The following is a 16274-nucleotide window of genomic DNA, read 5'->3' as shown; positions in this document are numbered from 1 at the left end:
AGGGGCTAAGGAATGGGGAAGGGGAGTTACTGTTTAATGGGTACAGAATTTCAGTTTGGGAAGATGAAAAAGTTCTGTAGATGGATAATGGTGATGGTTGTACAACAGTATGAATGTACTTAATGCCACTGAATTTTACTCTTAAAAATTGTTAAAATGGTAACTTTTATGTTATGTATATTTTGTCACAATAAAAAACAAAGAAAAATGTTAACATAAAAAAATTTTAATTAAAAAATTAAAGTGATAGGTTATGAGTTTTCAGAGAATATGGTGAACGGATTCAGTGTGGAGGAAAGGTGTGAGATTGGTACAGACTAGGAAGTGTAAAGAAGAGGATGGGGGCAAGAAAAAAGTGGCTGAGAGGTGACCTGGAAATGTAAACTTCCTATGGTGATTGAAGTTAGAAAAGATGTAGGAAACTCTAAATCCCAAGATTATCTGGGGGAGGGGTTATCTCCCTGCAAGGGCCTTGGAATGTCTACCTTTTATTAAAGCATGGTAGTTCAATAAAGGTAATATCAAAAAATTGCTACCATCATGGAATTTTGTCTTCTAACAAAACTAGAATCATGCTTCTGCTACTTACCATCTATGTAGTACCTTGGGTAAACTTTTGAAACTCGGTTTTCTCAACTGTAAAATAGCAATGGTAAGAACTACCTGAATGAACTGTATGGGTCCAAAGTAATTATATAGCTAAAGTGCTTAATAAATTGTTAGTAATATATAAAATGCCAATTTTGCTTTGATTGTTATTGTACTTATATTCAGCAACATCATCATCTTTCTCTTTTACAAAAGAAACTTAACAGAGTACTGTCAAAGGTCTGGGAATATTGAAGGAAAAGAGGAAGACATAGTAAAGAAGTTGCTGGAGTTTAAACTGAACCTGTTTCCCCAATGTGATTTAGGCTGGATTTGTTCATGTAATTGATGGAGAAAGAAAAAGTTTTGAAATATTAATGGAAGAAACATGAAAGTCGAATACTGTGGCTTTACACAGTGGGTGATTGTATTGTGTCAAAACAATAAAACCTGTTTTTGTTTATTAAGAAAAAGGCATCCCACAGTATGGGAGAATATATTTGTAAGTGACTCATCTGATGAAGGGTTAACATCCACAATATATAAAGAACTCATACTCCTCAAGAGCCTAAAAACAAATAACCCGATTAAAAAATGGGTGGAGGACCTGAACAGACCCTTCTCTGTTGGCAGCCGCGCTCAGAAAATAGCGCCCAATGCAGGGCAGCCGGAAGGCCCCGAACTTCCTAATGACAAATCATCCCACACCACTAAACTACATGCTAATTGCGCCTTGGCATAAGGACCAATGAGACCCACCAAATGGTTATGCTAATAAGGCATATGGAGCCGCACCAACCAGGTCAGAGCATGAGAACTATATAAGCAAGCCTCTCCTTCCCCTCTGGGTCCTGCTCAACTCATTTGTTTCACAAAGAGCTGAAGAATAAAGCTTTCTGCAGAAGAATCCTGCTGTTGTTGCATGCTGTTCTTGCCGGCGAGGACAGGGCACGCGACAAGTGGTGCCGAAACCCGGGAACCAGAACATCACCGGCACAGGGAGGACCCTTCAGACATCTGGAGAGGATTCAGAACTGCAGGTCAGAAGAAAGCCCGGAGGGGTAAGTTCCGAGAGGCCCCTGCTTTTTAGGATGATGGTTGATGGTTCTCTGTAAATAAGGAGGCACCATGGGGAATGCACCGTCATTAGTCACGGCGCTGCAGACAGCTCTCAAAGAGCAAAACTTGAAAGTCTCCAGCAAAGTCTTAGGATCTTTTGTGAAGGAGATAGACCGTGTGGCCCCCTGGTTCATTTGTTCAGGGTCCCTCTCAATCCTGAGCTGGGACAAACTGGGGAAAGATCTTGATAGAGAGGAGGAGGAGGGTAGCCTGAGGGGAGGCACCAGGCCCCTCTGGAAACTGATTAGAGCTTGTCTGCAAGATGAGAGATGTGAAAAGGTAATAAAAGAAGGTCAGAGAGCATTGACAGATATCCAAGAGAGCATGTCAGAAACGGAACGGGAAACAGAGAGCGCGCGCGGCCGAAAAAAGGCCACAAAAACGAAGGTAAAGAAACCTCAGATTGAGGGAGAAAGCCCGCCTAGGGCAAAAGCGAAAGAGCCCCGAGAAGCGAGTGACGATCGCCTCGGAGAAAATAGTAAATACCCCTGGAAAGAGTTGAGGGACCTCCAACTCTCCAATAGGGAATCTGAGGAGGAATTAACGTCCGCAGAGGAAGGGGAAGAGAATAAAACCGCAGAGTGCAGAAGTAAGGGAACCAGCAAAGTTGAAAAGCGGACCAAGGAAAAAATGAAAGCAGGGTGTCCCCCGACGCCCGTTGCCCCGCCACCTTACGTGAGTGGCGCACTCTCCTTTTGCCACCCAGATACTCTTCAGGCAATTAGACAAATGTTTCCTGTATTTGAGGATAATGGCGTACGCTCTCACCAGCCCCTGAGCCATAAACAAGTTAAGGAGTTAGCAGAATCCGTTCGGGCTTATGGAGTCAGTGCTAACTATACCATAGCACAAGTTGAGAGATTAACAGAGACAGCCATGACACCCGCAGACTGGCAATATGTAACTAAGGCATGCCTTTCTAGTATGGGGCAATACATAGAATGGAAGGCATTGTGGCATGATATCAGCATGACCCAGGAACGCGCAAACGCGGCCGAAGGACAGCCTGCGTGGTCATATGATATGCTGACGGGCCAAGGACAGTGGGTAGCCAACCAGACCGCCTTCCCCTTACAGGTATACGCACAAATAAACACATGCACTGCCAAGGCATGGAAAGCCCTCACCAACAAAGGAGAAGTATCAGGCAATTTGACAAAAATTATTCAGGGGCTGAGCGAGCCATTTTCTGACTTTGTCGCTCGTATGATGGAGGCTGCAGGCAGAATATTTGGAGATCAGGAACAAGCAATGCCCCTAGTGGAGCAATTAGTATTTGAACAATGTACCAAGGAATGCAGACAGGCGATAACACCCTGGAAACAAAAAGGGATACATGCCTGGTTGAAAGCCTGTAGAGAAATAGGAGGGCCACTCACCAATGCGGGCCTAGCCGCGGCCATATTACAGAGCCACAAACAAGCCAGGATCACTAACAGAAGTATCAAATGCTTTCAATGCGGGAAATTAGGACATATAAAGAGAGAGTGTAGGAGCCCAGCTTCAGAACAAACAACCCAAAAGACCCCTGGGTTGTGCCCTAAGTGTAAGAAAGGCAGGCATTGGGCCAATGAGTGCCGGTCTATTAAAGATATAGAAGGGAAACCCTTAGAACTGCCAAAAAACGCCCAGAGGGGCCCCCGTCACCAGGGCCCGCAAATATATGGGGCAACCAGCACGCAAGTGTCATTCGGGAACAACCAGGCCCCCCAAGGAGAGCCACTTCAGGTTCTGCGGGATTGGACATCCGTGCCACCACCAGAATAGTGTTGACTCCACAGATGGGAGTTCAGCCTATCCCTTCAGACTTTAAAGGCCCCCTACCACCAAATACCATTGGGTTACTCCTAGGGTGCTCTTCTGCTGCATTGAAAGGCCTGGTAGTTCATCCCGGAGTCATAGATCAAGATTATGACGGACAGGTAAAAATCATGTGTTCGGCCCCTAGAGGAATCTACCCTATATCTCCGGGAGACCGCATAGCCCAGCTCTTAGTTTTACCTAGTCTCCACGCCAATTATCCTGCTACCAACACGGAGAGGGGAGAAAGGGGCTTCGGCTCCTCTGACTGGGATTCAGCCTTCATAGTATTAGATTAAGCAGACAGACCAAAATTAACTCTTCAAATAGAGGGAAAGAGCTTTGAGGGAATCCTAGACACTGGAGCAGATAAAAGTATTATCTCTGCAACCTGGTGGCCCTCCAAGTGGCCTGTGACCCAATCCTCACATTCATTACAAGGTTTAGGATATGAGTCAAGCCCTTCAATTAGTGCCAAACCATTGAAATGGCGAGCCCCTGAAGGACAAGAGGGTACAGTCACCCCTTATGTACTCCCTCTACCGGTCAATTTATGGGGGAGGGATGTCATGAGAGACTTAGGCCTCAAACTCATTAATGAATACTCCACCCCCGCCCAAGGCATGATGATGGACATGGGATACATCCCTGGCAAGGGGCTGGGGAAACACCAACAGGGACACATAGAGCCCATCCTGCCCAAAGTAAAGAATGACCGTCACGGCCTGAGTTTTTCATAGGGGCCATTGAAGATGCCATGCCCATACCTTGGCTCACAGAGGAGGCCGTATGGGTTCCTCAGTGGCCCCTATCCTCTGAAAAATTAGAAGCAGCTCATTGCTTAGTGCAAGAGCAGCTCCAAGTGGGACACCTAGAACCCTCTGTGTCCCCATGGAATACACCCATATTTGTAATCAGGAAAAAGTCAGGATCATGGAGGTTGCTTCATGATCTGAGAGCAGTAAATGCTCAAATGAGAATGCTTGAACCCGTACAACGGGGACTGCCACTCCTCTCTGCCTTACCCAAAGAATGGAAAGTGCTCATAATAGATATTAAAGATTGTTTCTTTTCTATACCTCTAAGCTCCAAGGACAGGGAAAGATTTGCTTTTACTTTGCCAGCTATTAACCATGAACAACCCGATGCCAGATTTCAGTGGAAGGTCCTCCCTCAAGGAATGGCAAATAGCCCCACCATATGTCAACTGTACGTTCAGTGAGCGCTAGACCCAATTTGTAAGACCTATCCCATGCTAAAGATCATCCATTACATGGATGACATCCTTCTTTGCTCCCCACAACCAGCGGAAATAGAAGAAGCATATATAGATCTCACTAGATACCTAGAAAATTGGAGACTGAATATAGCAAGCGAGAAGGTCCAAAAATCTAGTGTTAGCAAATTCCTAGGAGCAACCATTTACACAGATGTAATTTGCCCCCAAAAGCTTGAGATAAGACATAATCAATTGCGAAATTTGAATGACTTCCAAAAACTCCTAGGGGATATTAATTGGTTGCGCCCATACTTAAAGATACCCACCACTGAATTGACTCCACTATTTAAAACCCTAGAAGGAGACCCACAACTAACGTCACCGCGCTCCCTCACACCTGAGGCATTACAAGCCATTCGCAAAGTAGAACAGGCTTTGATGACAGCACAATTAAATAGAGTGCAATCGAATGAACCCTTTGAGTTGTGTGTGCTTCCCACCCCGGAGCTGCCAACAGCAGTTTTATGGCAGCACGGCCCACTGATCTGGATCCATCCCCAAGCCTCTCAGGCTAGGACAATAGAGTACTATCCGGCAGCCGTGGCCAAACTTGCTTTGAGAGGAGTAAAAACCTCCATGACACATTTCAGAGAGGCTCCAGCTAAAATTATAACCCCTTACAGCGTAGAACAGATACAAGTATTATGTGCTATGAACGATGATTGGGCCATACTTGCTTACAGTTTCTCAGGAACCTTTGATAATCATTTCCCTAAACATCCCCTCATCAACTTCGCCAAAAATCATCTCCTAGTATTTCCTCGGGTCACTAGCCTAACCCCGCTGCCTCATGGAAAAACAGTTTACACGGACGGGTCTAAGACAGGCACAGGTGCCTATGTCCATGATGACAAAGTTGTGACAAAAAGCTACACGCCTGACACTCCACAAATAGTGGAATGTCGCATAGTCTTAGAGGTCCTACAAATCTTTCCTGAACCTTTAAATATTGTGTCTGACTCCTGTTATGTAGTTAATGCAGTCAAATCTCTAGAAGTGGCCGGGCTAATCAAAGCGTCCAGCCCAGTAGCCACTTTGTTCAAACAGATACAATCAGCACTACTTCATAGACAATCTCCTTTGTATATAACTCATATCAGAGCACATTCAAGCCTTCCCGGGCCTATGACTCAAGGCAGACCTCGCAACCAGAAATATAGCTTTTCCCCTGCTAGACCCTATCACCACAGCTTCAAAATTCCACACACAATTTCATGTCACTGCCGAAACACTGCGCAAGCGGTTTAGCATAACCAGGGCCGAAGCTAGGAACATTGTCCTTAGCTGCCAACATTGCTGCAGCTTCCTTCCCACACCTCATGTTGGGATCAACCCCAGAGGTATTAGGCCTTTACAAGTTTGGCAAATGGATGTGACGCATATTTCGTCTTTTGGGAAACTGAAATATGTACATGTATCCGTGGATACTTGTTCAGGAGTCATCTTTGCCTCCCCATTGTCAGGAGAGAAAGCTTCCCATGTCATCCAGCACTACCTTGAGGCTTGGAGCGCATGGGGGTTACCACAGATTCTGAAAACAGACAATGGCCCAGCCTATACCTCTACAAAATTTGCTCAATTTTGTCATCATATGGGATAAAACATATCACTGGTCTTCCCTACAACCCACAGGGTCAAGGGATTGTGGAACGCGCGAACCGCACGCTCAAATCCTATTTACTTAAACAAAAAGGGGGAATTGAAGATATACCCCCCACACCAAAAACTGCCATAGCCCTAGCACTTTTCACTATAAATTTTTTGAATCTGGATGCTCAAGGCCATACAGCAGCGGATCGCCATAATCAGTGGCCAAAAGACCCACAAGAACTAGTAAAATGGAAGGACGTGTTATCTAACCAATGGAAGGGCCCGGATCCAATCATAATCAGATCCAGGGGAGCTGTGTGTGTTTTCCCCCAGGGTGAAGAAAATCCCTTCTGGATCCCGGAGCGCCTAACGAGGAAAGTCCTAAACAAAGGAGATGACTTCGCTATACCTCCTGACCCTGCTCCTGACACTGGAGACCCCGACTCAGGGAGTATTGAGATGGGAAATCCTGTCTGCCTTTCCTAAGCCTATGCCTGTCCGTTTCAATGCAGCTGTTTTTCCGCGCTTTTTCACTACCAATGCTAGTATGAACTTGCCCTACTTAGTTAAAGACACCCTAGTAGCTCCCCTGGGAGAAAACCGATCCTTCGTAACTAATGGGTCATTATGCTTCACCACTCAGAATCTAGCTGGCTGTATCTCCCTGAAACGGAGGAAATACGGATGGTTCAGTGACATAATTCTAGAGGCCAGTAGCCTCCCCGTTATGTCAGCTAAATTTGAAGGGCCTAATAAGGAAGGGAGCCCGCCCTATAAGAACATGACTATCCACCAGATGGTTCTCTAGATCAATGGCACATTTGTACACTCTCCCAGGAACAATTCCACTGACAGGCCTCGTCAACCCAAATATGCCTCCCATTGTGTGGGCGACTATGAGGGAGAGCTGTGGCCCTGGACTGACTGTCAGTCAACTGTAGTAACGTGGGCAACTGAGAGGCAGGAGTTTACCATCTCCCCAGATATGGAGGGACGGCCAGCCAATGAGGCTTGGTGGCCAGTAAAGGTGCTCGAAGGCGAGTTTCGTCAGCAGCTGAGCATGAACCCCTTCCATAAATGGATGCTGTGTGGAGTCAATGGCTCGTGTACCGACCTCTCCCCCTTTTCCGCCCTCCAGGGTGGGGGAATCGGTGTAAAAAATATCACCTTTTGATGCGAGAATAACCACATGCGCGCACACTGGAACATGATCATGACCCATAACAACGAGAACTACACGTGTTCAGCAAAATCAGGTCCAGAGTCACCTAATTCCCTTTTTCCACCTTCTCCAGTATGCGTATACCCCCCATTTCTGTTTATCTTATCCAATAGTAGCTTTGACTCCTGCTCCAATGAAACCTGCTTTCTGTCTCAGTGTTGGGATGCGCGTAACTTTCCCAATGCTTTGGTAGTCCGCATCCCCCGTTGGGTCCCTGTTCCCGTAGACGCCCCTAACACCATGACTCTGTTTCGAGAAAGGCGCAATTTCGGTGTTACAGCCGCCATAGTGCTCCTGATCTCCGCGACCGCGGTCGCAGCCACCGCCGCTGGTATAGCTTTAGACACCTCCATCAAATCGGCTACAGAGCTCAATAACCTTGCAGCCTCAGTAGCTTCTGCCCTGGACCAACAGTCCACACTTGATGGCAAACTGAAAGGAGGAATAATGATCCTCAATCAACGCATAGATCTCGTGGAGGAACAAATAGAGGTGCTCTGGCAAATGGCCCAATTGGGATGTGAGCGGAAATATCGTGCCCTCTGCATCACTAGCATTCAATATAAAAATTTTACACGGGCAGCTAATCTGTCACGAGACCTGTCCCAGTATCTTTCAGGAAACTGGTCCCAAGACTTCTATGGGACACTAGAAGAGCTGCGGCGAGAAATTATCCACATCAACTCCACCCGTCTAGATATCTCCGTAGCGGAAGGACTCTCTTCCTGGTTCCTCAGAGCTCTCTCCCACGTCAAGGAGTGGGCGGGCATGGCTGGGATGGGCGTGTTCCTGCTTGGAGGTCTCATGCTCTTACTCTGGTTGTTATGCAGACTCCGCAACCAACATAAGCAGGACAAGGTGATCCTTGCTCAAGCCCTAATGGCGATAGACGTTGGCGCCTCTCCCCAAGTGTGGCTCAACATGCTTAAGAAGGAAGCTCGGCTTTAGCTTGAGGTAGCTCTTGCACCCTGAGCCCATGTGGCACTGCACCAGGCCCGAGTACCTCAATGCTTAATCACAGCTTTCTTTAAGAAGCTCATGGTGCAAGAGGGTTGAGAAAAAGGGTCCAAACCCTTTGTACCAAGCGGTCCCAACGCCAGCCAGAGGATGCGAGGCAAAGCACTGCAAGAGGTCTTGGACCCCTCTGAGAGGCATGCCTGACTGCATAGGGGTAGATGCCCAGAACCCCTCTCCAAAAAGGGGGCATCAGGAAGTATGATGGAGGTCAGGCCTCTGTCTCCGCCTCTGCTGGCAAGTTCCACCTTGAGCTTCTGTTAGACAAAAAAGGGGGAGATGTTGGCAGCCGCGCTCAGAAAATAGTGCCCAATGCAGGGCAGCCGGAAGGCCCAGAACTTCCTAATGACAAATCATCCCACACCACTAAACTACATGCTAATTGCGCCTTGGCATAAGGACCAATGAGACCCACCAAATGGTTATGCTAATAAGGCATATGGAGCCGCACCAACCAGGTCAGAGCATGAGAACTATATAAGCAAGCCTCTCCTTCCCCTCTGGGTCCTGCCCAACTCATTTGTTTCACAAAGAGCTGAAGAATAAAGCTTTCTGCAGAAGAATCCTGCTGTTGTTGCATGCTGTTCTTGCCGGCGAGGACAGGGCACGCGACACTTCTCCAAAGAATAAATACAAACATCCGACAGGCACATAAAAGATGCTCCACATGACTAATCATCAGGGTAATGCAAATAAAAACCACAATGAGATATCACCTCATACCAGTTAGGATGGCCACTATCCAAAACACAAGAAATAAAAAATGCTGATGAGGATGTGGAGAAATGGGAGCCCTCCTAAACTGTTGGTGTGAATGCAAATTGGTGCAACTGCTGTGGAAAGCCATCTGGAGGTTCCTCAAAAAACTAAAAACAGAAATACCATTTGACCCAGTAATGCCATTCCTATGAATTTACCCGAAGAAAACAAGTTCCATGATTCAGAAAGACATAAGCACCCCCCCTATGTTTATCACTGCACTATTTACAATAGCCAAGATATGGAAGCAACCTAAGTGTCCATCAATAGATGAATGGATAAAACAGAGGTGGTACATACACACAATGGAATATTATACAACCAGAAAAAGAAAAGAAATCCTCCTATTTGCAACAACATGGGTGGATCTAGAGTGTATTATGCTCAGTGAGATAAGCCAGGTGGAGAAAGACAAATACCATATAATTTCAGTTATTTGTGGAGTATGAAAACAAAGCAAAACAGAAAAGAACAAAATAGCAGTAGACTCATAGAAACCGAGAAGGGACTAGTGGTTACAAAGGGAGAGGGGCTGGGGTTGCTGGGAGCATGAAGAGGATAAAGGAGCACAATAATTCACAATCACAATGTAAGTTGGTCATGGGGACAGTAGTACAGCATGGAGAATACAGTTAGTCAATATATGATTGTATATCAATGATACTTTAAGAAAACAATTAATAAAAATAAAATAAAATAAATTAAGGAGCAAAAAAAAGTTATAAATTTTAAGTAAACAAAAAGACAGAAAGTAAGAATAACATGTGATCCTAAAACCCAGAGACAGCTACTGTTTACTTTTTGATTCATAGCCTTCCAGTGTTTTTGACACACATATAATCCTTTTAATAAAAATAAGATCCTGTGCCTTGGCCTGCAAGGCACTATGTATTCTGATTTAAGCTTAAATTTTTCAAATACAAAATTACAATAATTACATTCTATTTTAAAGGTATATAGTATTCCATAACATTATTATTTATTTAAATTTCTCATTGTACATTGAGTTTTTTTCATTTTTCATTATCAAAAGCAACTGTGTGCTGAACATGCTCCTAAGTAAATCTTTCTATCCGTATTATTTCCTTTAGACAGATTGTTAGAGGAAGATTTCTGAATCAAAAGATATGTAATGTGTAAAGGTGTGTATCATATATAAGAATGAAAAAGTAGTGACATTTGTGGTATTTTAGCTCAGAAAGGCATGAGGTGAATTGTAGCACCTAAATTTACCAGCTGTCCAACCTGGAGGAAGTTTCTTAACTGACTGTGCTTCTGTTTCCTTATCAATAATAGAATAAATAATTGCCTGCCACATAGACTGGTGTGAGAAAATACAGACAAAGTGGTCAGCACAGTGCCAGGCATACAGCAAGTCCTTGTTGAAATACATATTAATATATCTAAAATATATTTATCCCTAGGTGTCAACCGATGTAGATACTACAATGTAAGTGGTCTTAAAAGTAATTGTGAAGCCCCCTTCACAATTCTGAGTTACATTAATAAAGGCAACACATAACAGATGAGCTCAGATACATGCAAATTTCACAAAAGAAGGGGTGTTTTCTAGGACAAAGAGTGGAAGACAGTGTTAAACTGTAGCCTAATCAGTGGTATTGACAGCTAAAGATTCTGATAGCAGAAGGAGAGTGGTCAGTCTTGAAACACTCATTTTGGGAATGGATATTATAGAGGCAGAATCCAAGAGAAAAATACTAGTTAACTCACATAATGTTTGCTCAGTAGAACTACCCCTCCAGTAAAGGTGGTGCATTGTTATCCCAGCCAGATAACAATAGCCATGAAATCCACCGAGATCACTCCCTTAGGTCTATTCCCAGGCTTATTTAATAACACTTTCTGATTATAATTATGTGAAAATTTTCCTATAGAGAAGAAAATGCACTGACTGAATTTAAGTAATCCAGCCCTGTAACAGTTATATTTTAAGAGTAAATTAGAAAATTGGTATTCTGTTTTGTATCTCATATTTGGGGCCTTGTGTGTGAATTTTGGGAATGTGAACTCTTCCCCAAGATCCTAGTTATCTTTGAGGCAGTGTCAGTAGTGAGTTTCTGGCCTTGCAAAGCTGGACTCTGTACCAGAGTAAATCCATCTAGTTATATATTAATACAGGTATCCTTTTCCCACCCCTTTACCCAAAGTGATTTCTAAATCTTGGCAGGCCAAGGCACAGAGTGAGAGGAGATGTGGCTTCAGTCATTATCACCTGTGTATGCACTATCTACTGAGATGTATATTGTTTTCTGTCATCCTCGTTGTCAGTCCTCACGGGTCATGCTGCTTTTTCCCTTGCTTCTTCCAACAAAGTTTTTTTAGGTCTGGCTTTCCCTCAGGTAAATTTTGCAGCCCTCTGGGAAGCATTGGAAATTTTTTTCTGCTTCTGTGTCATGACTAAAGTATAGGCGTTACTGTGAGAGTCTCTCCAGCCTGACAAAATACATCACAAGCCATTTCCACTCTACTACTTCTGCACCATGCTAGGTGCAGGATAACTCTGCTCTGTTTTCTCATCTCTGCCAAGATGGGCTACGTAGTCAATTCTGTTCTATGCCTCTTGTGCCATACCAGAGTATGAGGGCATTCTCTCTTGGAAAAATGTCACGGGGATTAAATTACAGAAACCTACATGTACAACCTATTGTCCTTACTCTTTGAGACTTTGACCAGGGTTCAGGACACAGGGCTGCTTCTCAAAGACCTACTAGTTTATAACTCCCTTCTTTTTATCTCTGAATATTTTCTTCCCCTGTACATTGAGTGGGGGGAAGGACTAAAATAGGACAAAATAGCTGTAACTTACTAGGCAGTCTTCTGCAATTTTTGTGTATAACATAAAGCTATGCTCTGAGTCCTAGGCTTCCAAAACACAAAAGCCTTTGTATCTCAAAGTATTTCTGTCTGCCCTTAGTTTGAAAAGTCTATATTAAAACATAAAAGTCAATGATTACCTTTTCTTCCCCTCTAGTTCTGTTGTAACAACACTCTTATTAGGCTGTAATTGCAGAACCTCTCCAAAGGCCCTAGCATCCTAGAAAATGGTATTGCATAGCATCTGAGAGGTTCAGTGTAGCACAGCCAGGAATAGAGAGAAATACTCTCCATTGAGCTCCAGTATTGCCCAGATCACTGAAAGCATTCCTGTTTTTCATACAGTACACGATGGCTTTGGTGACCTTTGTATGACATCTGGATAATTCACTCACCTTGCACCATACTTTCTGTCTTCCTTTGCATTTTATTTTGACCTTTCATTTTTTGTACATTCTCTTAACTGCCTTTCTATTGAGATAAAGATGGATAAATACCTCCTTCTTTGTGTGGACCATGTGGACTTGTTTTAAAGTTCTAGCACTAGAGCGCAGCTATTTTGGTATCTGATAGTTCTCTGTGGAAAAATTACCCTCTTTGAAAGGAACTGTGGGAACAGAGAACGTCAAGGGAGATGGGTTTGCTATATTGATCCTACTAATCAATGGGATGACCAATGTGACAACAATATTATCCTTCTATGCAAGTGTAACTTCACTATTTTAAAAAGATAGCTGAGGTACAGACTCACTCAGAAAGAGTCAATAATACTTTCTTCCTACTCAAAATGACAGGGCCCATCCTGGGATACATTTGTTTGGTTTTACTGAGGTCTAAATGACAAATAAATTCATAATATATTTAAAGTGCACAATTTAATGATTGTACATATGTATACATTGTGAAAGGATTCCCACAATCAAGTCAACTAACACATCTATCACCTCATATATTTAGGCTTTTTGTTTTCCATCACCTCACATATTTAGGTGGGTTTTCTTTTTTTGGTCACAGTGCTTAAGATCTAATCTCTTAGAAATTTCAGATATATAATACAATACTGTTTATTAACTGTAATAAATTTTTAAATATGAAATGTCATTAATTTTTTTGAAATGGGAAGAAGATATATCTGGTAGAAAATCCTAAATAGACAAATGATTGTACAATGAAAACTAAGTCTCTCCTTTACCCAGACATCCAGTTTCCCTCATCAGAGGCAACTGTTGTTAACAATTTCTTGATCTATTTTCTGACATGTTCTATACATATTTAAATTTTTAATACAAACTGCAAAATAATATATACCTTACTGCTTTACTTAAAATGACCATGGGGATTGTTGAATATTAGTAGAAAGATTCATCAATTTTTTTAATGGCTGAATGATATTCTACTGTATGGATATGTCACCTATCTTTTAACCAGTATCTCAGATGGTGGATATCTCAGCTTCATTCAAAACAATTATACTGTACCACAGAGAACTTTTTATTTTTGGTATCATTAATCTACAATTACATGAGGAACATTATGTTTACTAGGCTCCCCCCTTCACCAAGTCCCCCCCCACCACACCCCATTACAGTCACTGTCCATCAGCATAGGAAGATACTGTAGAATCACTACTTGTCTTCTCTGTGTTGCACATCACTCCACATGCCCCCCACCACATTATACATACTAATTGTAATGCCCCCTTTCTTCGTCCCCCCCTTATCCCTCCCTTCCCACCCATCCTCCCCAGTCCCTTGCCCTTTGGTAACTGTTAGTCCATTCTTGGGTTCTGTGATTCTGCTGCTGTTTTGTTCCTTCAGCTTTTCTTTGTTCTTATACTCCACATATGAGTGAAATCATTTGGTACATGTCTTTCTCTGCCTGGCTTATTTCACTGAGCATAATGCCCTCTAGCTCCATCCATGTTGTTGCAAATGGTAGGATTTGTTTTCTTCTTATGGCTGAATAATATTCCATTGTGTATATGTAGCACATCTTTATCCATTCATCTACTGATGGACATTTAGGTTGCTTCTATTTCTTGGCTATTGTAAACAGTGCTGCGATAAACATAGGGGTGCATCTGTCTTTTTCAAACTGGGCTGCTGTACTCTTAGGGTAAATTCCTAGAAGTGGAATTCCTGGGTCAAATGGTATTTCTGTTTTGAGCTTTTTGAGGAACCTCCATACTGCTTTCCACAATGGTTGAACTAATTTACATCCCTACCAGCAGTGTAGAAGGGTTCCCCTTTCTCCACAACCTTGCCAACATGTGTTGTTGTTTGTCTTTTGGATGGTGGTGATCCTTACTGGTGTGAGGTGGTATCTCATTGTGGTTTTAATTTGCATTTCTCTGATGACTAATGATGTGGAGCATCTTTTCATGTGCCTGTTGGCCATCTGGATTTCTTCTTTAGAGAACTGTTTATTCAGCTCCTCTGCCCATTTTTTAATTGAATTATTTGCTTTTTGTTTGTTGAGGCATGTGAGCTCTTTATATATTTTGGATGTCAATCCTTTATCAGATCTGTCATTTATGAATATGTTCTCCCATACAGTAGGATACCTTTTTGTTCTATTGATGGTGTCCTTTGCTATACAGAAGCTTTTCAGCTTAATATAGTCACACTTGTTCATTTGTACTTTTGTTTCCCTTGCCTGGGGAGATATGTTCATGAAGAAGTCACTCATGTTTATGTCCAAGAGATTTTTGCCTATGTTTTTTTCTAAGAGCTTTATGGTTTCATGACTTACATTCAGGTCTTTGATCCATTTGGAGTTTACTTTTGTGTATGGGGTTAGACAGTGATCCAGTTTCATTCTCTTACATGCAGCTGTCCAGTTTTGCCTACACGAACTGTTGAAGAGGCTGTCATTTACCTATTGTATGTCCATGACTCCTTTACCATATATTAATTGGCCATATATGTTTGGGTTAATGTCTGGAGTCTCTATTCTTTCCACTGGTCTGTGGGTCTGTTTTTGTGCCAGTACCAAATTGTCTTGATGACTGTGGCTTTGTAGTAGAGCTTGAAGTTGGGGAGCGAGATCCCTCCCACTTTATTTTTCCTTCTCAGGATTGCTTTGTCTATTCAGGGTCTTTGGTGGTTCCATATGAATTTTTGAACTATTCATTCTAGTTCGTTGAGGAATGTTTGTTGGTAATTTGATAGGGATTGCATCAAATCTGTATATTGCTTTGGGCAGGATGGTTATTTTGATGATATTAATTCTTCCTAGTCAAGAGCATGGCATGAGTTTTCATTTACTGGTGTCCTCTTTAATTTCTCATAAGCATTTCTTGTAGTTTTCAGGGTATAGGTCTTTCATTTCCTTGGTTAGGTTTATTCCTAGGTATTTTATTCTTTTTGATGCAATTGTGAATGGAATTGTTTTCCTGAGTTCACTTTCTATTAGTTCATTCTTAGTGTATAGGAAAGCACAGATTTCTGTGTATTAATTTTGTATCCTGCAACTTTGCTGAATTCCGATATTTGTTCTAGTACTTTTGGAATGTAGTCTTTAGGGTTTTTTATGTACAATATCATGTCACCTACAAATAGTGACAGTTTGACTTCTTCTTTACCAATCTGGATTCCTTGTATTTCTTTGTTTTGTCTAATTGCCATAGCTAGGACCTCTAGTACTATGTTGAATAACAGTGGGGAGAGTGGGCATCCCACTCTTGTTCCTGATCTCAGAGGAAAAGCTTTCAACTTCTCGTTGTTCAGTATGATGTTGGCCGTGGGCTTATCATATATGGCCTTTATTATGTTGAGGTACTTGCCCTCTATACCCATTTTGCTGAGACTTTTAATCATGAATAGATGTTGAATTTTGTTGAATGCTTTTTCAGCATCTATGGAGATGATTCTGTGGTTTTTGTCCTTCTTTTTGTTGATGTGGTGTATGATGTTGATGGATTTTCGAATGGTGTACCATCCTTGCATCCTCGGGATGAATCCCACTTGGTCATGGTGTATGATCCTTTTGATGTATTTTTGAATTCTGTTTGCTCATAATTTGTTGAGTATTTTTGCTTCTATGTTCATCAGGGATATTGGTCTGTTA

General features: G+C 42.6%; 1 protein-coding gene across 1 annotated transcript in view; it reads left to right on the top strand.

The window, feature by feature from the left end:
• Positions 1-1235: 1235 nt before the first annotated feature.
• The window catches only part of LOC140847351 (uncharacterized), a 76554-nt gene continuing 61515 nt past the window's right edge, over positions 1236-16274 (top strand). The window contains exons 1-2 of the mRNA XM_073227509.1: positions 1236-1390; positions 1466-2784. Of these exons, the coding sequence (XP_073083610.1) occupies positions 1717-2784 (1068 nt within the window). The 5' untranslated portion in view covers positions 1236-1390; positions 1466-1716. The remainder of the gene's footprint in view (positions 1391-1465; positions 2785-16274) is intronic.

Source organism: Manis javanica, chromosome X, assembly GCF_040802235.1.
Source record: "Manis javanica isolate MJ-LG chromosome X, MJ_LKY, whole genome shotgun sequence".
Lineage (NCBI taxonomy): Eukaryota > Metazoa > Chordata > Mammalia > Pholidota > Manidae > Manis > Manis javanica.
The sequence above is the reverse complement of the archived record's forward strand: the minus strand, read 5'-3'. Positions and strand labels throughout refer to the sequence as shown.